At 43.6% G+C, this 23,212-nt stretch overlaps 1 protein-coding gene across 1 annotated transcript in view; it reads left to right on the top strand.

Moving 5' to 3' along the window:
* Positions 1 to 23,212, top strand: part of LOC124719867 — a 146,159-nt gene that overhangs the window by 41,417 nt on the left and 81,530 nt on the right. Inside the window, exons 4-6 of the mRNA XM_047245050.1 lie at positions 7,541 to 7,720; positions 17,237 to 17,449; positions 21,637 to 21,852. Coding sequence (XP_047101006.1) covers positions 7,541 to 7,720; positions 17,237 to 17,449; positions 21,637 to 21,852 — 609 coding nt within the window. The remainder of the gene's footprint in view (positions 1 to 7,540; positions 7,721 to 17,236; positions 17,450 to 21,636; positions 21,853 to 23,212) is intronic.

Genomic DNA, 23,212 nt, shown 5'->3' with positions numbered 1-23,212 from the left:
TCGAACCCACCTCAGATATTTTTTCATATCTGAATGTGCCCGATAAAATGGTACGGCCACTTTCGCACTTGTGCCCACCTCTGAAGCTATCTCGGCAACAGTGCTGTGGCAATTGCCTTCCACGAGCTTCATTGACACTGGTTGCTGGACACCATTTACGGCTTTGATTTTCCACTATATCAAAACTGTTTCAAAATGTCTGGGTCTAATTCGACATTCGAGTAGGATCACCAATGTTGTGTGGACTCTCTTCGGACCGTAAATTGATTTCAGACCACGGTGGACGAGAAAACAATTATTATACCTCGCGCAACACGTAATGGTACTTTCAGTTCTCTCATAACGATACTGTAATGACTTACCCGAGTGTGTGTGTGTGTATATGAACACAAAAACCTGGCTCATATTTAGAAGACCCCCACAGTATTTTTCACTAGCTTAACCCTCGAGGAGGTGGGTCGTTTTTCATAACACGAGGGTGTGTGTGGTGCCGTTCATATGTTTGCACAGAATTTGTGAGCAAAATCACAATATAATCTTGTTTTAATTAAACGATGATAAAATAAACTTATGTAAGTTAATAATAGTGAAATAAGCTTGCATTATATCACTGTTACCGTGGACAGTTGTTACTGAGACAGTAATGACCCACTTGAAGCATTAAACAGTACAGTTGCATCAGATCCCAGTCAACCACTTATTTAGTTACTAATAACTCTCAGACAGTGGTGTCCTTGTGGGATTATGCTTTTAGATTGCAGTGCAGATCAGTTTATTGCACAGATCATGGTTTTTTTGCTGCGTGTTTTATATTACTGCTTTTCACTTGGACGTATGACAACACAATTTGTGACTGTGGAGGGTTAAAAGTTATGCAGTAGAATTTAGTATCACCACCACCGTTATGCTACACTCACAATTTTTGATTGTGAAAACTATTCTTTGGAAGAAGAACAAACCAGCCTAAAATTAGTTTGATTGTGCTAGTGTATAACATAATCAGCTTGGAAAGGGAGATGTTCCAATAGCATTATGACTGCATACTAACACTGAATTAAATTTTTGGTTCCACTGCAGTTAAAATCATTCTTTAATTTTGCAGTATAGACAAATGTATTCCACTTGGACGAAAAATGAGAGATAGTCACCAACTCATCTTACAAACTAACCACAGTAAATTTAAACCGAGGTCAAAACTGAAATATTAATTGCCATACTCAAAGGTACATGTATATCGGAGACTATAATCCAGTCAACTTTGCACGTCAATATTGACTGGTGCGGTGGTTCGGAACGTTGCTGTAATGACACACACTCTTTTATATTCACTCTCAGTAAAAAACACTCTTTCTGAACAATGTATCATAATTATAGCTATGTATTGAGGATCTGCCTGCCACGAGGGCGACATGCTCTGCCACTGCTTCAGCCACCACTTCTGACTTCTACTCTGGGATTCTTGCATCTGAGTGACGACATTTACACAGCGCTCTAGGTGCTCCGACCTCAATAATAAATATTTAAATACACTCGTGATCTGCGTGAGTACATGTTGAGGGATCTTGGCCTCAATCTTTACTCGTTTTGTGTACTGCAACAGACAACATTCTTGATACATTTGCCATCAGTTCATCTGGTTACACTTCTCAGGATCTCATATAATATTTAAATGAAACAGGGATATTGTGAAAACATTACACGAAAAGAAGTCCAGAACAACTGAGTAAAAGTGAGGACATGCTTGGATAGTACTTGTAATTTATTTTGATTAAATTTAGTATAGTTTTTGTTTTGTGGTGAGCAGGTCGAGTGGCACATCCGGACCTGCTTGTAGGTGTGTAGTGTGTTAGTCCCAGAGATGACTGACAGAAGTAACAGATGTTTGGAGAATAAGGTGCCGTATTTATCTGCCCCCAGCTTTCAGATTCATTGATAGAGGTTAATTTTTGGTCTGTCTAACTTTAATAACCCAAAGGTAAATTACAAACAGCATGAACTTGACATATTTGACAGTTTAAATGGCCCTGTGTACCTATAAGCGTATTTGTACAGTTAACTAGGCAGTACCTTCTGTCCTCTTCTCAAAGCTTCTTTCCCTTCCTCCAATCTAGTGGTCTCTCTAGTTTCCTGCTGAGAGGACAAGCAAACCATGTCATCTTTAGTTTTTCTCTACAATTATCTGCATCTTCAGTCTGTTTGCCCTTTTTTTTTTTTTTTTTTTTTTTTTTTAAATATGATTCTATGCAATCTTCAGTTAATTGGTAATGGCTTGTTTAATTTATCTTCTTATTGTGTCTTCTTCTATAAATACATAAATTTAAGTTCCCTGCCACAATTTGTCTGTGTGTTAAAGGCTAATCTCAAGAACTACTGTAGGAATTTTTGATACGGTTTTCACTTGTAGAGAGATCGAGTCACGGAGAAGATTTGTGTGTACAAGGTGGGCAGAAACAGTCTGAAAAGCTTATAAAAGTGTTACAGGGTGGTGTGTGCTGAGGAATAATTGTTAAGAAAAAAATTCAATGCATTGTCCCGTTTCAGAGTCATTTAGCGTCGAAGTTAGCCAATCGGGTCATCGTGTGCACTGTTTCGAGCAGCCTGTCAGGAATAGTATTGCCAGACATGTTCTTTGTTTCATTTCCTCAAACTGAACAAGAGTGCAATACAAATATCACTATGTTCATTGGTGTTGGAAGTGTGTGGCAAGCCTCTCTCTGTCATCGACCTACCGCGCCTCTTTCCGTGGAAATTCGCAGGGAAACAAACTCTTCAGACACGTTCGGCACCACTGTCGCACTCAGCCTGCATAAATTTCCACCTGCAATGATCGGACTTGCTAATGTCAATGCAAAATAACTCAGAAGTGGTGGAACGTATCATACTTTTTACTTAGCAATTATTTCTCAGCTCAAACTTCCTTACCGCACCCTTATGAGTTTTTCAGACCGTTTCGACTACTCTGTGTTTGCTTGACAGGTTCTCGGGACTTACGCCGGATAATATTGTAGAAGCCGCACAATATTTCAGCGAGACAACTGCCCGCCATCTTCAGGTGCTACTATCGCGTCGCTGAGAAACGCGCCACTTTATATGCTGGCTTTCTAGAACAGCGCAGGCGCCAGCATGGCATAACGTCATCGAAGACCAATCGTAAACAGCGTCGAATACCAGAGTCCTCTGCTGGAGAAACGGGTCGCGGTCTGAAGAAGAGTTTAAGAGAACGAGCGCCAGTTCCGCCACGACTTTATGGCCTGCCTAAGATACATAAGGAGAATGTTCCGCTTCGCCCTATCGTTAGTAATATAGGTGCCCCAACATACCATCTAGCTAAACATCTGGCTTCTCTTCTGAGTCCCATGGTGGGGAAATGTGAACACCATATTCGAAACTCAGAAGATTTTATACGGCGAATGAAGAACTTGCGTCTTGAATCTACAGACTTACTAGTGAGTTTCGATGTGGTTTCCTTGTTCACACGGGTGCCTCTGATGGACTCATTACAACTTATAGGAGCCAAGCTGGAAGGGGACGTCTTACACCTTTTCAAACATGTGCTTACCTCGACTTATTTTTTATTTAACAACCAGTATTTTGAGCAGACTGACGGTGTTGCTATTGGTAGCCCTTTGTCTCCCATAGTAGCAAATCTTTTTATGGAAGATTTCGAGGACAAAGCACTTCAGACGGCGGTTCTGAAACCCAAATGTTTTTGGAGATATGTAGATGATACGTTTGTGGTATGGCCGCATGGGACACCAACGCTTCCTTCTTTCCTGGAACATTTGAACTCCATCCATCCAAGTATCTGTTTTACCATGGAGGTAGAAAAAGATGGTGAGCTCCCGTTTCTGGATGTTTTGGTGCGTAGAAAAGGTGACGGCTCCTTGGGTCACAGTGTGTTCCGGAAGCCTACGCACACAGACTTGTATTTACAAGCTACGAGCTGTCGTCACCCCTCACAGCGCAGCGGTGTATTACGGACGCTAGTGCATAGGGCTAGAGCCATCTCAGATCAGGACAGCTTATCGGCAGAGCTCAACCATCTCCGCTCTGTATTTGCCCAGAACGGGTACTCCGAGAAGCAGATCCGGAACGCGTTTCGACCAGCACGCTCCAAACCTCAAGAACAACCTGAAGAAGCAGATAACACCACAGGGTTGGTTTTTCTACCGTATGTCGGTGGCGTGTCTTTTAAGGTGGGCAGAATTTTCAAGAAACACCGTATTAAATGTGTTTTCCGGCCTCCAGCAAAAGTGAAATCGATGCTGGGCTCTGTTAAAGACAACCTCGGCCTGAGGAGACCAGGAATATACAAAATCCCGTGCCAGTGTGGGAAATCTTATATTGGCCAGACGTGTCGTACGGTCAAAGACAGATGCGACGAACATAAACGTCACACGAGGTTGGGTCAGCCAGAGAAATCTGCGGTTGCTGAACATTGCCTTGACACGGGACACGGCATGAATTACGAAGAAACCAAGATCCTCTCACATGCTTCCACATACTGGGACTCCATCATCAAAGAGGCGGTCGAAATACGCATAAGCAGCGAGCTAATAAACAGAGACACGGGGTTTCACCTGAGCAAAGCCTGGGAACCAGCCTTGTCGGCACTAAGGAACCGTCAGCCACAGATTAGCAACCGCACCGAGTCAACGCAGATGGGAAGCCTTAGCGCAGATGCTTAAATCGGGCGCCAACACCTCGCGCGCGCGCACGGCGTCCGTCGCTCCCGGCCGCATTTCCCGCGCCGCGGCGCGCTTCCGCAGACCGCGACCCGTTTCTCCAGCAGAGGACTCTGGTATTCGACGCTGTCTACGATTGGTCTTCGATGACGTTATGCCACGCTGGCGCCTGAGCTGTTCTAGAAAGCCAGCATATAAAGTGGCGCGTTTCTCAGCGACGCGATAGTAGCACCTGAAGATGGCGGGCAGTTGTCTTGCTGAAATATTGTGCGGCTTTTACAATATTATCCGGCGTAAGTCCCGAGAACCTGTCAAGCAGATGCAGCGCCGGGAAAGCCTCAAACAGCATACTCTGTGTAATCGATAAATAGTGTGTGTAAGTGGCCAAACTATAATGAATTCAAGTGCCCCTCCATTATGAAAACAATCCCATTCCCATGTAGAAGTCAATGGCAGAACCCTTGGAATCGCGTAACGCCACTTTACTGCAGCACTAGGCTGGTGTGAGCTAGAGCTAGTGCTACTTGGAAACTTCCAACTTCCTAAACAACTGGCAATACAGGATGTATCAGATGTTAAGCTGCTGATAGCATATTTTTTGGTTCAGAGTTAATGTTTAAGGGGTGTGAAGGGAAAACCAGTACAAAGTCACACAGAAAATGTTACTCTTGCCGGACTGATGATGGAATCCAGTGGCGGCTAACTCTCCACAGTGTAAACAAAACTGCCGTTATGCCTGACTAGTCATCTGTCCACAGATGTTTAGTACTACTTGTATGAACAGGAGGGGCTGGAGAGCTAATTTAATCTGATTTGTGTGCTTTTTGATTTTCTACTTTAGCAGAAGAGAAATTTGTTAACATCGAGTATAGATTTAAGTGTCAGGAAGTCATTTCTGAAAGTATTTGTATGGAGTGTAGCCATGTATGGAAGTGAAACATGGACGATAAATAGTTTGGACAAGAAGAGAATAGAAGCTTTCGAAATGTGGTGCTACAGAAGAATGCTGAAGATTAGATGGGTAGATCACATAACTAATGAGGAAGTATTGAACAGGTTGGGGAGAAGAGAAGTTTGTGGCACAACTTGACCAGAAGACGGGATCGGTTGGTAGGACATGTTCTGAGGCATCAAGGGATCACCAATTTAGTATTGGAGGGCAGCGTGGAGGGTAAAAATCGTAGAAGGAGACCAAGAGATGAATACACTAAGCAGATTCAGAAGGATGTAGGTTGCAGTAGGTACTGGGAGATGAAAAAGCTTGCACAGGATAGAGTAGCATGGAGAGCTGCATCAAACCAGTCTCAGGACTGAAGACCACAACAACAACAACTTTAGCAGAAAATTCATTTGATACATTTACTCGTATATCAGTGTACTCTGTGCAAGCCGTAACAATTTTCTATATGATCTTTAGTAGTCCAACAAGAAGACTTCTAGTGTTTGTTTTCATATGATATTTAGAGGCAGGATATGTTCTGATTTTTGTTAGTGTAATTTGACTTTCTGTGACTGCTGTATGTGTCCCAATATTGGAGTGTCAAGAGCAGTGTAGCTGTTTCATGGAAGAATTCTTATAGGATTTTCTAACTGAAGAATATGTTTCTCAGTTACTTACTTTCTTTTTCTTTCCAGCTGATTTGCCTCCACCCATCTCAGTGTTAAGAGAGTAACCATTATTGAGAGACACATCTAATTTCCCTCACCTTCTCCAACCAGCCCCCTCCCCCTACTTCCGAAGAACCTTAGATATACACAGCTTATCATCTAAAATTTGCACCACTTTTATCTGATGACACTTCAAGAAACTGTTGTAAGTGATAGAAGTCAGGGGTACTTAATTTTGTTTCATGAGAAATACTCTTAACTCTTGTATCAAAGAAGATACTAAAACAAGTATGTTTTTTTTATAAATGGAATGATGTACTTTAATGATATTTCAAAACTCCTGAAAAGATGAGTAAAGTGATATAACACATTCTTAAATTCGATGTTGAAACTTTTCACAGAAGTATACGAGAAATGTGCTAAACTTAAAGTGAGGCAGTTAGAATCTTCTACTGAAGTGTAAACCCTTCCAAGTGCCAGATTCCATCACTATATGCAGCAAGGATACAGGTCTTCCACTATTAATATAAAAAATATTTCCTCTCGGCATTGCTTTATATGACATAGATACAGGGTCAGCTATGATTGTTGGAAATTTTAGCATAGTAGAAAGGGATTAGGAAAACTGTACCCTCCTCATCGCCAAGGTTGCCAACACACGCCTGTGTGGTGGCAGTTGACTCTGAGGGAAGCTGACAAGTTTTTGCACCAACGTCCCGGATGAAATTCCAAATGTTTTTGCAGCGGCTCGTGAAATGAGACTGAATACGTGACACTGTCGACAGTGATACGTCTGTCGGATAGGGACGTTAAGATCGACTCCCGAAGTGTTATTTGGGAGAGGTAGGCCGTGTGCCAGCATTCCGTTTCACCCTTTCCGTCCTGTCACCGTCAGTGTACAACACGGACAGTGTGTCACATTGCTGTACTTGTCTTTTAGAGACCTTCAGAATGCCGTCAAAAGAATAGTATATCACTCTGTAAAAAAATTGTTTGTTCTATATCTTGATTGGTAAGAGAGTGAAGACGGTTGACTGTATTAAGCATACTACAAAATTATGTGTTCCTCTGTCCACTACAATTTACCAACAATCCCATTTCATTGTCTCCCACAGTCCACAAAATAAAAGGGGGTACATGTTGTATGTGACTCCCCACGTATTATGTGATACGTACCTACAGTGTCCTGCATCCTGGATACGCTTTTACTACACGCAAATATGTATACGAGGTACAATGTGTGTCAGAGCGGAGCACGCGTGAGGTGCTGGACTACCAGCGGTCGGCGGCACGTCAGTACCGGCACTCGCTGGAGCGGCTGCGCAAGATCAACGAGACGGTGGACTACTTGCTGCGACTGGTGGAGAACACGCGCTCCGAGCTGGACACCCGACTCGGCTGGGTCACCCGCCTTGCTGGGGATGCAGGTGGGTGGTGGCTATCTGCAGTTCCTGTCCCGCCTAGGGCGTGCGGTGTATTTTTCCTTCTTCTCCTGCTGTTGGTTATTTTGTAAGATTTATACCAGAACTAGCGTGAAGTTGCATCCCTCTCCGATATAACAGGGCAGTAGTTTGCCGACCCCAGTACACCGCCAGAAGAAAGTAGTATTGCCTCTATCCTCTATCCTCTATCCTCTCTTCTCAGAGTGGTCCGGATCCTTCTGTGCCACCTCCCTGCCAATCCAACTACGGTGAAGATCCCTGGAATGCTTCCGCAAGTTCTCTCTATTGCGCTACTAGATAAATAGCAACACTTCTCACAAACAAATGTATATTTTGCCCAGTATTTTCATTATTACTTTTCTCAACACAACTAACAATTGCTACGGTAATACCACTCTCTTGAGTGCATTCAAACGTCCGTACTGAAGGACCTGAGAGAAAAAAAACCAGAAAATCAACTACCACTCTTCCATTGTTCATTACGCCCATGTTGGTGCATCGTTTACTCTGTGGCTCCTGGATTCAGGCGCTTGCTGCACTGCGGCACAAATGACTCGGATGACCAGTGGTTGTAATACCAGTTTTACTGGTCCCCTTCTCGCCGGCTCCAACACTGCTCCTCATTCACTACATACAACAAAGGAAAACACAGTTTCCCTTTCCCACTACATTTATCCTTATTCAATTTACTTATGAGCATCTCTTGTTGACGGCTTTCCAATGGTGTGTTGGGATGAAACTTCCTGACAGATTAAAACTGTGTGCCCGACCGAGACTCGAACTCGGGACCTTTGCCTTTCGCGGGCAAGTGCTCTACCATCTGAGCTACCGAAGCACGACCCACGCCCGGCACTCACAGCTTTACTTCTGCCAGTACCTCGTCTCCTACCTTCCAAACTTTACAGAAGCTCTCCTGCGAACCTTGCAGAACTAGCACTCCTGAAAGAAAGGATATTGCGGAGACATGGCTTAGCCACAGCCTGGGGGACGTTTCCAGAATGAGATTTTCACTCTGCAGCGGAGTGTGCGCTGATATGAAACTTCCTGGCAGATTAAAACTGTGTGCCCGACCGAGACTCGAACTCGGGACCTTTGTGTGCCGGGCGTGGGTCGTGCTTCGGTAGCTCAGATGGTAGAGCACTTGCCCACGAAAGGCAAAGGTCCCGAGTTCGAGTCTCGGTCGGGCACACAGTTTTAATCTGCCAGGAAGTTTCATATCAGCGCACACTCCGCTGCAGAGTGAAAATCTCATTCTGGTGTGTTGGGATCTTTACAAATATCACAAAACACTACAGTCGGCAAGCTCCCAGTTACTCAGCTGTGAGTTAAATATTTGTACAAAGATGTGTTAATAAATAATCTGCCACTTTTTCCATCAGAACATCAACATTTCATGTACAGATACAGTTTTTCTATGTAGTCTCCATCGCATTCTATGGCCTTATGCCAGAGTTGTGTAAAAGCATTTATTCCCGGTCGGTAAAAGAGCTTGTCCTCTTCTTGTAGCTATCTTTCCACTATATAAATTTTGCTGTCATCATCATCAAGGTTTGTCCCACATAGAGAATCCTTAAATGGCCCAAAAAGACAAAAATCAAAGGACGTCAGGTTTGGACTATAGGATGGATGAGGCAGTAATGTCTGACGTGTTGCCGAGGTCTCAGACTTGTGTGTGGGCCTGCATTATCTTGTTGGAGCAAGATTTCTTTTGGTTTCTTGTCAGTCTGAACATGTCAAAAATGGCTCTTAAGTTTGTCTGTATTCTTCAAATATGCCTCTGAATTAATGGTTCACTTTTGGTAAGAGAATGACACGTTCATTGTCCAAGAACACTGTCACCGTGGCTTTGCCAGTAGAGGGAACTGCCTTGAATTTCTTCTTTTTTTATAATTGTGGGTGCTGCTACTCCACTGATGGCATTTTTGCTTCCAGCTGAGCTATGCGCATGGGTTTTGTCACCTGTAATTGTATGTAACAGAAAGGCCACTCCATTGATGTCGAACTGCTCCAAATTCAACTGCAAGTTCACTTCAAATGCTTTTCATTTTCATCTTTTCGTGGAGCACATCTTAGAGCATTTTAGTATTTCAATCGTCGTACACACACATTCCAGTGCTCACCAATAGCTGTAGAGCAAATTGTCGAGCTGTGATGTGCCAGCCCACACAAATAGCGGCATATGCACGCTCACCGGACATGATGTCTAGAACACATCAGATGAATTCGCAATTGTGAATAATGACTTCAGTCAGCTGTAAAATGGAATGATGATGATTGTAACAGCTGTGGTCGCCACATTGCATCGTCATCAGAATACCACAGGTACTGCTGTATTGTATTGACGTCTAGAATGTGGCCAAGCAGGGAACTTAGTTTCTGCACTTTCTGATACTTCTACACTACTCATCCCCCCCACAGTACTGCTATTAACTCCATTATTAGCACATACTGGACACTTAACATTTGTGGATAGTCACCACGTTTTCTTTTTCTGCAATCAAGATTTCAATTATAGCATGCTGCTTGTAATGAGAGTCATATGTAGACGCCAATTTGATGATACACAACAGCTCTACCTCCTGTCAGAACTGTTTGAAACCCGCACACATGCAGAAGAAACATAAAATTTGAGGCACCTAACAAGGCATTTTCCTGTGTGTGTGTGTGTGTGTGTGTGTGTGTGTGTGTGTGTGTGGGTGGGGGGTGGGTGGGTGGGTGGGTGGGTTGGGCGGGCGGGCGGGTGCGTTGCGCCCCCCCCTCTACACACACACACACACACACGCACACACACACACACACACCACTCATGGGTTTCACGATTTTTGAGGAATAAGGAATGAAGCCTGCAGTAGTCTGGTATGATTATTTTCGTTTTAAATTCACTGTTATGCATGTGACTAATGCTTTACCGTGGGAAAACAAATGATGCTCTAGTCCAACTATTTGGGCATCCCCAAAATATTATTCCTTTGTTTCCCACTCCATTGTCAGGTAAATGTGGGTACTCCACTATCTTAACATACCTGTGGCAGATTTTCTGATATTCACCTAGTCTCTTCTCTAGAAGCTAAAGGTTGATAATTTCCAATCCATTTTAATGCATAATTAATGCAGTGAGCTTTCACATGTGATGTGCAGAATATGTAAATACAAGAAGTAGCACTTTACGAGAAAAATGTGAATGTCTCTGATTAACCGTGTTTCTCAGTTTCCTTTGCAGTGCCGTGTCCGCATTAAACTGACGAATTGGGAGCTCGGTGCAATTACCTCTTTTTTAAATCAAAATAAATAAAAAGCTGTTGGGGAGTCACAGGAAAAATATTGCTATATGACTTTGTTAGAGATGTAATACTTTCATTTTTTTGGAACTGATATCCATTATCGTCAGTAAGAGGCGTGTCCCACTGTTGCAAATACTCTCTTTGTGTTTCTCGTGACGTGAAAGCACACGACCTCTGAATGTCATCTCGAGCAATTAGTTGCTACGCCTGAAAACCGTAGTGTGCTTTTAACGAAGATGGCCGTCTGACGCTAGCACGGAAGTGTACGGCTTTCCGTCGCATTCCAGACGTACCCCGTGGCCGAAAACTCGAGGAACCGGGCGGGCCGGTCCGGGATCCTTACATTCCTCAGGGCACCTGTGGTGTGAACCAAAGTGTGGTGCCTCCTGTTATCCCATAGGAATACACCGTTCGGAGCCCCGGTCGTGAAGAGTACGGTGACAGGATTTACTGTTCTTCCCGGACATTGGCGAGCTGAAGTGGTACCTCGAATTTCTGTGGGTAGCACAGTACACTTCACAGTCGATCGTCGTACCGTGGGGGAGCACTTCGAACAGAATGACCCCGTCAGAGTGGCTTCACTGAGTGAGGCTGTGGCTTTGAGCTTTTTCTTCACAGTCGGTGTGCCGGCACTCCACTTGTTGCCGTTTTGTTTCCGGTTCAAAGTGACGAACCCGTACTCGGTCAGCTGTGGCGACGATCGACAAAAATTTTTCACAGTCGGCCCCGTAACGCACGAGCAGTTCTGCACACGTGATTGTCCGTAGCTCTTTACGGTCTTCTGCTAGACGACGAGGAACGCGGTGGACGCACACGTGTGAGTACCCCGGCCAGTGGACGAGTGTGTCAGCACCACCGACAGAGGTGTTCAGTTGTGCAGTGAGATGTTTGTGTGTCCGCAAGTTCCAACACTGCGGGAAGCACAGCTGTGTGCGGCCGGCGGGCACGTGGGAGATCGGACGGGTTTGCGCGACCTTGTCGGGATTACAGCTCGCACGGTGACTCGCTGTGCTTTCTTCATTGCTAGGTCTCTGTAGACAGTCTGCTAGCACTTACGAATATCTGCGAATCTCTGATTTTCCGCAAAAAAAAAAGAAGACGCGACGGAGCTCTCCGCTTGCATCGCACCTCCGTTACGGGTGCCATTTTGAATGCCGCGTGTAGTGTCGCCACCTACTGGAATGTCGTGAAACTGTAAGGGCCGAAGGGGAGGGGGGACATTCCACGACGTCCCACGACAAACTCTGAATTGTTTTAGCTGAAATTGACCCAGAAAAGAAATGGGTCACATTACTTATTTAACGCCCGTTTTATAAATGGCACAAACTGTGCTTTGGGGTTTTCTCAAAATTAAACTTAAGTGCAGCCTTACATAATTTTTCAGTAATTGAAACAAGAAGACTACATAAAATGTCTAAATTTTGCTGCATCAGTGCTGGAAGCCACGGACAAAGAAACATTTGCGGCATATCTTGTTTTTAGCGGCGAAGCAGTCTTCCACAACAGTGAAGGTTAACCGTCGCAACATTCGAATATGAGATACAGGAGAGGCTTTGTGTGTAATTGCCCTTCAGCGTAACTCACCAAAAGTTAATATGTGTTAAGAGTGCAGTGTTAACACAAAAATTGTACTCGGTGCCCCCTCCCCCTGCAACGTTAGCTGCATTGTGGAGCCCGTTAGCAAGATAGCGTTCAGAACCTCATCCGAGATGTGGAGGAGGCCTTACCTGCGGCTGTCGAGCGTGCAGGGTGCAGTCTTCTGAAACTCGTGGCTCACGTTGGCACTGACAACGCCTGTTGCACGCTTCTGAGGCCGTCCTCAGTTCAGGCGGCTGGCAGAGGTGGTGAAGGCTGCAGGCCTGGCTCCCAGGCTGCGAGCAGAGCTTGCAATTAGCAGTATTGTTCCCAGAGTCAGTGAGGGTTCTTAGATTTGGAGCCAAGTGCAGGATCTCAACCAAAAGTTTTGTCGACTCTGCACAGTCTTGGCTGCGGATTTCTCGACCCACTTTATTGGGTGGCGAGTTGTAGGACTCCCGTTGATAGGTTGAGGGTGTGCTACACAAAGGAAGCAACTACTTGGACAGCTGAGTACTTTTGCAGTGTACACGATTTTTAAGGCTAAATTGTAAGTTGAGGTTCTCTAATAAACTCTCGCCAGGCGACACCGAGGTAGTGAAATCGGATCGCATTCAAACATTTTATCAGTAAACTGTTGAAGTATCCTTATCAGAGCTCCCAAATTTACTGCCCTCCAGGTAAGTTCTCGTGCCAAAACCCGAAGTAGAAAGCTCAGATATTTAGTGAGTCGTGGAACACGTATCGAAAAGCCAGATTAAGAGGTCTCTTGAGGTCGAGTTTGAGTGTGATAGTGAAGTTATCTGGCTGTGTATAACAGATACAGATGAAATCTTAATTGTTGGATGTTTTACCTACTGAGTATAGGCTGAGATGTCTGTGGATTCATTGTAGGGGATACAAACAGACAAGTCTTGCAATGTGCTTTGAACACAGTTTTCCGAAAACTGTCTTGAGCAGCTAGTTTGACAGATCACATGCAATGGAAATATTATACAACTTGTAGCTACAAACAGGCCTGGCCTTATCGACAGGGATTGGTGGCAGTGTCATCGTAGCGACTGTGGTTAGTAAAGTTAATAAGTCAATACGGTAGCTTGGTGGGTATTTATGCTAGAAAAAGCAGATAAGTAGTTGTTAGCATCCCATTTAGACGATAAATGGACATCATTTAGTTCCACGATAACAGATGTAGAGGAATTGTGTATAAAGTTTAAACATATTGTAATTGTGCTCAGAATAAGTGGGTTAAGGATGGAAAAGACCTGTTGTGGTTTAACAACGAAATTCGGAAATTGCTGATGAAGCAAAGGATGTTGCAATCTCAGTTCAGAAGAGAACGTGCAAATGATGACCGACAAAAGTTAGGAGACATGTGTGCATGTGTAAAAAGATTGATGTGTGAAACGTACAGTTACTATCACCATCGTACATTAGCAAAAGATCTGGCAGAGAACCTGAGAAAATACTGGTCTTACGTAAAATGGCTAGTGGGTCTGAGGCTTCTGTACAGTTACTCGAGCAGTTTGGTGTGGCAGTAGAAGATAGTAAAATGAAATCCAAAGTTTTCAATTCTTCATTTAAGAAATTGTTCACTCGGGAGAATTGTACAAACGTACCGTTGTTTGACCATCACAAAGACTCCCGTGTAGAGGACATTGTAATAGGCATCCTTGGTGTAGAGGGACATCTGAAAGGGTCGAAAGCCGATAAGTTGGCAGCTCTGAATTGAACCACAATACTGTTTTACAAAGAGTACTCTACGGCGTGGGTCTTTTAGCTTGCATTCATCGCAAATCTCTCACCCAGCGCGATGTCCCGAGTGACTGGAAAAAAGCGCGCAGACAACTGCTGTATATAAGAAGGGTAAAAGAACGGACCCGCAAAATTATAGATAAATATCCTACCATCGGATTGCAACATAGTTCGTGAACATATTCTCAGTTCGAATATGATAAACTTTAAGATGGGAAAACATCTGTCAGCGAATTGATACAGTTTCAGAAAGCACCACATGTTCGAAACTCAGCTTTCTCTTTTCTCACATAACATCATGCAGACTATGGGTGAAATGCAGCAGGCACCATCTATTTTCCTAGATTTCTGAAAAGCATTTGACACAGTCCCCTACTGCAGACTGTTAACAAAGGTACAAGCTTACGGAATAGGTTCCCAGATACGTGAACGGCTCAAAGTCTTTTTAAGTAACGGAACCCAGTATGTAGTCCTTTACAGCAATTGTTCATCGGAGATTAGGGTATTGTCAGTAGTGCTCCAGGGTGATGTGAAAAACCACTGTTGTTCTCAATATACATAAATTATCTGAGTGACACGGTGAGCAGGAGTCTGCGGTTTTTTGCAAATGATGCTGCGGTGTACGGGAAGGTGTCGAAGTTGAGTGACTGTAGTAAGATACAAGATAAAATTTCCAGTTGATGTGATGAATGGCAGCTAGCTCTAAATGTGGGAAAATGTAAGTTAACACAGATGAGTAGGAAAAACAAACACGTAATATTCAAATGCAGAATTTGTAGTGGGCTGCTTGATGCAACCGTGTCAATTAAATACCTTGACACAACGTTGCAAAATGATACGGAATGGAATGAAGGATTGTCGTAGAGAATGTGACGGTCAACTATGGTTCATTGAGAGAATTTTAAGAAAGTGTGGTTCATCTGTAAAGGAGAATGCATGTAGCACACTAGTGCAACTTACTCTTGAGTACTGGTAGACTGTCTGGGAGCCCCACAGAGTCAGATTAAAGGAAGACATCGAATCAGTTCGGAGGCAGGCTGCTAGATTTGTCACCAGTAAGTTTGAACAACACGCAAGTATTACAGAGATCTTCATGAACTCGAATGGGAATCCCTGGAGAGTAGGCGACACTCTTTTCGAGGAACACTGTTCAGGAAACGTAGAGGACCAGCATTTGAAGCTGACTGCAGAACAATTCTACTGCCTCCAACATACATTTTGCATAAGGACCAGCAAGATAAAGAGTTATTAGGGCTCGTATGGAGCCGTATAGATAGTCTTTTGTTCTCTCGCTCTATTTGCGTGTGGAACAGGAAGGGAAATGAGCAGTAGCAGTACAGAGTACACTCTGCCATGCACCATACAGTAGTTTGTGGAGTATGTTTGTAGGTGTATACATAAAAAGGTTGATACCATTGGTGATAAATCACTGGAACCAGTAACTACTGAAAAATGAAAAGAAAAGATTGTACGGCATTGATGGCTGGGGGTCCCCACCCGGGGATGTTCGACCACTGAGTTGCAAGTCTTTTCAGTTGATGCCACATCGAGTGACTTGTGTATCAGTGAGGATGAAATGATGATAACAACAACACCCAGTCCCTGAGCAGAGAAAAATCTCCAACGCGCCTGGGAATCAAACCTGTCCACTGCACGGCAGTCGGACACGCTGAGCCAAGGTTTTGGACAGCAGTAACTACTCTAAATCACCTATTAGTAACCATCTGGAGTAACCTAAAGTGGAGTGGCCACATAAAACGAATAGTAGGAAAAGCAAAGGACAGACTTAAATTTGCAGAAAGAATTTAAAAAAAATTAAATCATCCACAAAAGAAGTGGCTTTAAAAGCACTTGTTTGACCAATTCTCGAGTACTCGGTCCTCGCTCTGGTACCCTTGCCAGGTCAGATCAGTAGAAGACATATGTGAGAACTAACGAAGAGTGTCAGGTTACGTTACGGGATCATTTAGTGAGCACAAGAGCGTTAAAAGATATTCCACAAAGTCCAGTGGCAGGTGCTACGAGAGAGGCACCGTGCACCGTGGAGAGTTTTTACTGTCAACGTTTTGAGAGTGTGCGTTCGGAGAAGTGTCGGGCAACATATTACTCCCTGCCACATATGTCTCGCAAACTGTCCACGACGAGAAAATGAGAGAAATTAGAACTTAAGATGGAGCTTTACTATCGGTTATTCTTTGTCCACACCGTTTGCAGTTGGCACAGGGATCTGGGTGTCAGAGAGTGGTACCAGGAGTACCCTCCACCAGACAGAGTCAGGTGGTTTGTGGAGTACGGGTAGAGAAATAGAATACAACACTAACTTTTACGAGTGCTTCAGTCTCGAACGAGCTTTTCTGTGTGCGAATTATTTTTCGATATCATTCTGACATATGACTAAAATTAAGTACACTTCTTGGAATTTTTTTAAAATACTTCCTCTGACCGAGTGTTCGCGACGAATTACGTCGGTAACCTGTACATGAGTGATTGGTGAGATGCTGTGCACTGAAAAACAAACAGTTGTAAAACTAATTGTTGTTATCAGAGATGGTTAACCACACAATGCGCATCTCACAGAGGTCATATTTTGTATCTGTCATCGTATCGATCACGATGCGACGACATCGACCTCACTACACTTGCGTCGGGAGGTACGGCACAAAATAGAATGTCACTCAGATACTGTCTCTGTGGCTGAGGGGAGTCGTCTAGAACTCCTATAAAGCGTGTGAAAATGTATTTAAACTTTGTTTTAAATTTTGTGTAATTTTTATAGATGCATTGCTCTGCATCAAATATTGTAATCACTGTATCGATCTGGAATTGTCCCGTATTTCTCGGTGATTCACAGTTTGATAAAGTGAGAGCTGAGAGTGGACCTGGCACACAGGGGACGGTGTGGAGCGGCTGCTGTGCGCCGGACGGCACCTCCTGGTGCTGGTGGGAGGCGCGCTGGTGGCCGCTTTTGTGGGCGCGCCGCCCGCCTGCCGCGTGGCGCTCGCAGTACTGGTGCCCGCCAACATCGCCACCGTCCTGCAGAAGGGCCCCGGCACCGCCCTCGACGTCTCGGCGGAGGTCGCTGTCGTCGGCCTCGTCGCAGTCGGTAAGTCGGACGGTACGGTAGAGGTAGAAGTTGGATGTTAACACTTTAGAGACGATCGACGTAGCTCCTACGTCGGCCGATTATCGGCGATGTTAACGACTCCCAGTGCGGGACTTTCATATTCTGTAGGTTTAAAAGTGCTCTCTGGTTATCCTAGCACCAAGAAAAAATTATAGATGGCAGCATATGTCACTGTCGGAGGTGGTACGAGAGTATATTGTGAGTCATTTGCTTTGCCACGCTCACGCTCGACTTACGACAGGCACGCGGCAGTTCGAAATTTTAGACTGTTGTCGGCTGATATCTTTGCGCTTTATTTTCGTCGTGGCCTTGCGAGATGAAGAAATAGAGTTTTTATTGAGCAATAGTGGTTCAGAATTAGATGAATAAATTGCAGATTCTGACATTAGTGATGGTAAGCTATTTTTTGTCCGAATTATCCGTAATTCTGTGGTTTGATTCCTGGTCAGAAAAAAGATAATTTTTACGAATTTTCTTATAGATGAAAACGATCCCTCAGACGGTGAACCATCAGGAAGATCTGAAGATGAGGCTGTTGACATTGTTGTCACAATAAACGTAACTGGTCATTGCAATTTGCCATATTCTTCTGGCCAGTGGACAGCATCGCGAGTGTGTTGCAGTATCAAGGCTGCTTTCGCACCGCCGATGGTTTGCTTTAAACTCGCTAAAATATAATTTACGCAAATTTTTAATTATCTCGAAAGGAGAGAATATTTGAATGTTATCCCACTGTTGATGGGTCATTGTGGAGGAGGTAAGTTTGGATAGAAAGATCAATTTCAAAATCCAATATAAATTTTGTTGATCAAAGTAGCCTAGCAATAGAAAAGCTCATATGTGGTTATCATCAGAAACTGTGTACTATTTTTCATGCACACGTTTACACTCTACTTAGAGGTGTAAATGATTTGTGGGTGCGAAATAAACATTTGAAAGCATTTGATTGAATAAAAGGAAAGATATAAAGAAGTTAATTCGTATATTTTGTTATTTAATGAACAGTGATATTTTCTATTAGTGGTGTATAGCCTTACATATTATTAATGTTGTGGTAGACTGAACGTAAGTGCTCTTGTTACAAGTCGAATTTTGGACCTGATTAAGAGTAGTTGGTTCTTAGAGTCTCAAAGATTAAGTGTAGAATAAAATCTCACTTAAAAACTCTGCATCGAAACCCACTATCTTTATACTATATTGAGCTAGCTATTCTGGAATCATGTGTTACCATGGCCGTGTAGTTGGGTGTTGTCAACAGCAAACACAAACACAAAACATTTCTCATGCTCTGATATCGATGGGGGAAAGAAGAGACGACGACGATGACGACGACATACACGTATACATATACAAATGGTATACGTGGTGCCTTACAATACAACACAATGATGTCATGGTATAATATTATAAATTAAAGTCCTTGGCACAATTCCTGTCTGTATGTGTGGTCTAGTCTCAGGACCTACTGTAGAGATTTTGATATGGTTTTCACTTACTCATGAGGAAGGTTTGTTTATACCGCTACATATGATAGTAGTGCTACATGTGCAAAGCCTGGGCAGGTGTCCACTCTCTTGTAACTTGTGAACACAGTAAAACTGAGAAAGAGATTTTATGAGCTATGCAAAGGTTAAAAATCCTAATAATTGAAATAAATTAAAACCATTGACTGTAAAATATCATTATGTATTTACACTATGATGTTGCAAAAAATAACTGAAATGCGTGTATAAAATTTATACGAAGTACTTTAAATACATTTACAGAGTAAAAGATCTTACCAGCATATAAGAATTTTGTGGGGAAGAATAAAGGAAAGGGGAACATTATACACATCAAAAAAAGTTTTGCATCACTTCGGTTCCGAGAGTTCTGGAACCTGTATGGAAAACTGGAATGGTGATCAACACAAACATCATTTCCACCCTTTTTGTTGCTCATGAAAACCACACATTGCATGTACCAGCATGCAGCGAGACCTTCAGGGGAGGTGGTCCAAATTGCTGTACACACTGGTTGCTCTAATACCCAGCAGCACGTCTTCTTGCATTGATGCATGCCTGTATTCGTCATGGCATAATATCCACAAGTTCATCAAGGCACTGTTGGTTCAGATTGTCCCAATCCTCGACGGTGATTCGGCGTAGATCCCTCAGAGTGCTTTGTGGATCATGTTGTCCATAAACAGTCCTTTTCAATCCATCCCAGGCATGTTCGATGGGGTTCATGTCTGGAGAACATGCTGGCCACTCTAGTCGAGTGATGTCGTTATTCTGAAGGAAGTTGTTCACAAGATGTGCACAATGGGGTCACAAATTGTCATCCTCGAAGACAAATGCCTTGCCAATATGCTGCCGATACGGTTGCACTATCGGTCGGAGGATGGCATTCACATATCGTACAGCCCTTACAGTACCTTCTGTGACCACCAGCAGGGTATGTTGGGCCGACATAATGCCACCCCAAAACAGCAGGGAACCTCCACCTTGCTACACTCGCCGGACAGTGTGTCTAAGGCGTTCAGCCTGACCGGGTTGCTTCCAAACACTTCTGCGATGATTGTCTGGTTGAAGGCATGTGCAACACTCGTAGGTGTTGAGAATGTGATGCCAATCCTGAGTGCATATTGTTGGGCCGATCTGTACCGCGTTGCAGGATGTCGTGGTTGCAAACATGGACCTCGCCACAGACATTGGGAGTGAAGTTGTGCATCATGCATCCCATTGTGCACAGTTTGAGTCGTAACACGAAGTCCTGTGGCTGCACAAAAAGGATTATTCAACATGGCGGTGTTGCTGTCAGGGTTCTTTCGAGCCACAATCCGTAGGTAGCGGTAATCCACTGCAGTAGTAGCTCTCGGGCGGCCTGAGTGAGGCATGTCATCGACCGCTCCTGGCTCTCTGTATCTCCTCCGTGTCCGAACAACATCGGTTTGGTTGTCTTAGAGATGCCGGGACACTTTCCTAGTTGAGAGCCCTTTCTGGCCCAGAGTAACAATGAGGACGCGATCCAACTGCGGTATTCACTGTCTAGGCACGGTTGAACTACAAACAACACGAGCTGTGTACCTCCTTCCTGGTGGAATGACTGGGATTGATCGGTTGTCAGACCCCCTCCATCTTACAGGCACTGCTCATGGATGGTTGTTCACATCTTTGGACAAGTTTAGTGACATCTCTGAACAGTCAAAAGGACTGTGTCTGTGATACAATATCCACAGGAGTTCTGGGAACCAGGGTGATGCCAAACTTTTTTTGATGTGTGTATTACTAAGTTGTGAATATAATGGAAGGAAACATTCCACGTGGGAAAAATTATATATAAAAACAAAGATGAGGTGACTTACCGAACAAAAGCGCTGGCAGGTCGATAGACACACAAACAAACACAAACATACACACAGAATTCAAGCTTTCGCAACAAACTGTTGCCTCATCAGGAAAGAGGGAAGGAGAGGGGAAGACGAAAGGAAGTGGGTTTTAAGGGAGAGGGTAAGGAGTCATTCCAATCCCGGGAGCGGAAAGACTTACCTTAGGGGGAAAAAAGGACAGGTATACACTCGCACACACGCACATATCCATCCACACATACAGACACTAAAGTTGTGAAGTATATAATATGCTTACATCAACAGATAAAAATATAAGGTATTCATATGATTACACGGATACAACAAATTTCGTCTCTCAGTCCCCTCACCACCTCCGCCTGCCCGCACGTAGTTACTATTGCAGTGACGCTGATATCATTGACTATTGTAGATTTGGCTTCATGTATTCATGAACAGAGTAGAAAATGTTTTTGATAAGTAATTCTTCAATGTCTTTTCTAAATTTGCTTTTGTTCTTTCTTATGGTGGAGGGTAGTTTGTTGTAGAGTAAGCTTCCTGTGTTCCTTATTCCAGTACAATTATCGAACTATTTCATAAATGTCCTGATGGTTGTTGTCTCGTGTCTATGATTTTCCATTGTGTGTGTGTGTTATATTTCTGATGAACTTTTGTGCCGTTAAATCTATTTTTGCCTTGAATGGAGTAGTGCGGAGTATTTGTGTGCGTGTGTGCGTGCGTGCGTGTGCGCGTGCGGGAGAGAGAGAGAGAGAGAGAGAGAGAGAGAGAAAGCACATGGGAGTAAGACAGTTTATTCTGTGTGCTGTGGCTGTGACAGTGCAGTGGGCGTACAGCACGTATCGGGCACGCCAGAAGCAGCTGACATTGGCGTCTGGTGCGCCCCTCTCCCCGCCCCTGTTTGGGGGCCGGCACGGCACTCCGGCGCCAGCTCGTGACGCACACCTGCGGTACGGTCGGACGCCTCCTCAGAGTGGTGCGAGCCTGTGGGGCCGGAGCAGGTCTGCCGTCGCTGCACGGCTCACTGCCGTCTTCCGTGAGTGTCACAGCATCCTGCGTTTGTGTCAGCCGTAGTGTGGGGTCTGTGAGGGTGGGTTGTAAAGTTATCGCCCTGTTTTGGTGCTTCATAAATCTCGTAGATTTTCATCTTCTGATTATTAGGTTTTTTAAAGAGTTAGTAATAATGTACTGTAACACTGTCAGTTTTACTTTTTTAATTCACTTAACATTTATTTCTATAAACACACAATGAGCAGCATGTAGCTACCAATTTGGAAAAATACTGCAACACAGGACTGCAACTCTTATAGTAGTCCAGTCAAATAGCAGATATACCTTGCAAAAGGTGGGGTAGAAGAGTTTATTTTTTCAACTCGTTCATATGGTTGGAAAGATTAGAAAACCAAGTTTTACCAACAAAATTTCGCTTGGGAAAACTTTCTGCAGTCAAAAAAATTGGAAAATTTCGGCCTTTTATCAGTTTTTTCAAAATATCTCTGTTTTATTTCTCCTATCGCTTTAACGTCTATTTTCTTTTTTAAAGGGCACAAAATTCTCTACAAATTTGATTCTTGCCATTTTTTGTACTCCCAATATCTAAGGCGCTACAGTGCCTAAAAAAATACCAATTTTTCAAATTTTGAGCATAGTGGCAAGATACCTTATTTTTGAACACTATTTTTTTCAGTTTCTGTTTGTGTAGTACAGATACATTATACATCATGTCATATGTTGGAATTTACCACCTCACTTCCAGGTATTCAGTTTCTCTGTATGCAACACGAGGATTGCTGGGCACCCAACTATTGTGATTCTTACATCACTACCTGAAGTTCACTATGGGCCACCTCAGCCTTATAAATATAAAAATACATCATTAACACACACACACACACACACACACACACACACACACACAATAAATTGTCTCAGGAATCTGAACCATTATTAGCTGCAATAGGTAACCTAATTAGGTAGGTAATTATTCTTGTGTATAAAAGCCACACAGTTGACATTAAAAATAAGTAGCTTTATTACAATTAAAATGCATTGTCAGTTAGTAAAAAATGTTGACAGTTCTGGGTGTGTAATACTTGTAATATCGCACTTTAGCACACTTGAGACAGATATGAGCATCACTTTCAACGTTTTGATGGACCAGGTTCCTCAGTGTCACCAGAAATACCTTGAGTTACGGGTCTGTACATAGAATTGATCCTAGGCTGACCTCTTCTTTAAACGAGTCAGCCTCAGCAAGTTCGTTGATTTCGTCAGCAGTTTCCTCAACATCCTTCATAACATCTTCTTCACTGTCTTGATATAAAAATTTTGGCACGTTTTCACAGTTGACCCCAATACATTTCTTGCAAATTGAAGAACATTTCAAACCAGCTTTT

This window comes from Schistocerca piceifrons, chromosome 11 (assembly GCF_021461385.2).
Source record: "Schistocerca piceifrons isolate TAMUIC-IGC-003096 chromosome 11, iqSchPice1.1, whole genome shotgun sequence".
NCBI classification, from domain to species: Eukaryota; Metazoa; Arthropoda; class Insecta; order Orthoptera; family Acrididae; genus Schistocerca; species Schistocerca piceifrons.
Note: the sequence above shows the minus strand (reverse complement) of the source record. Positions and strands in the feature narration are given on the sequence as shown.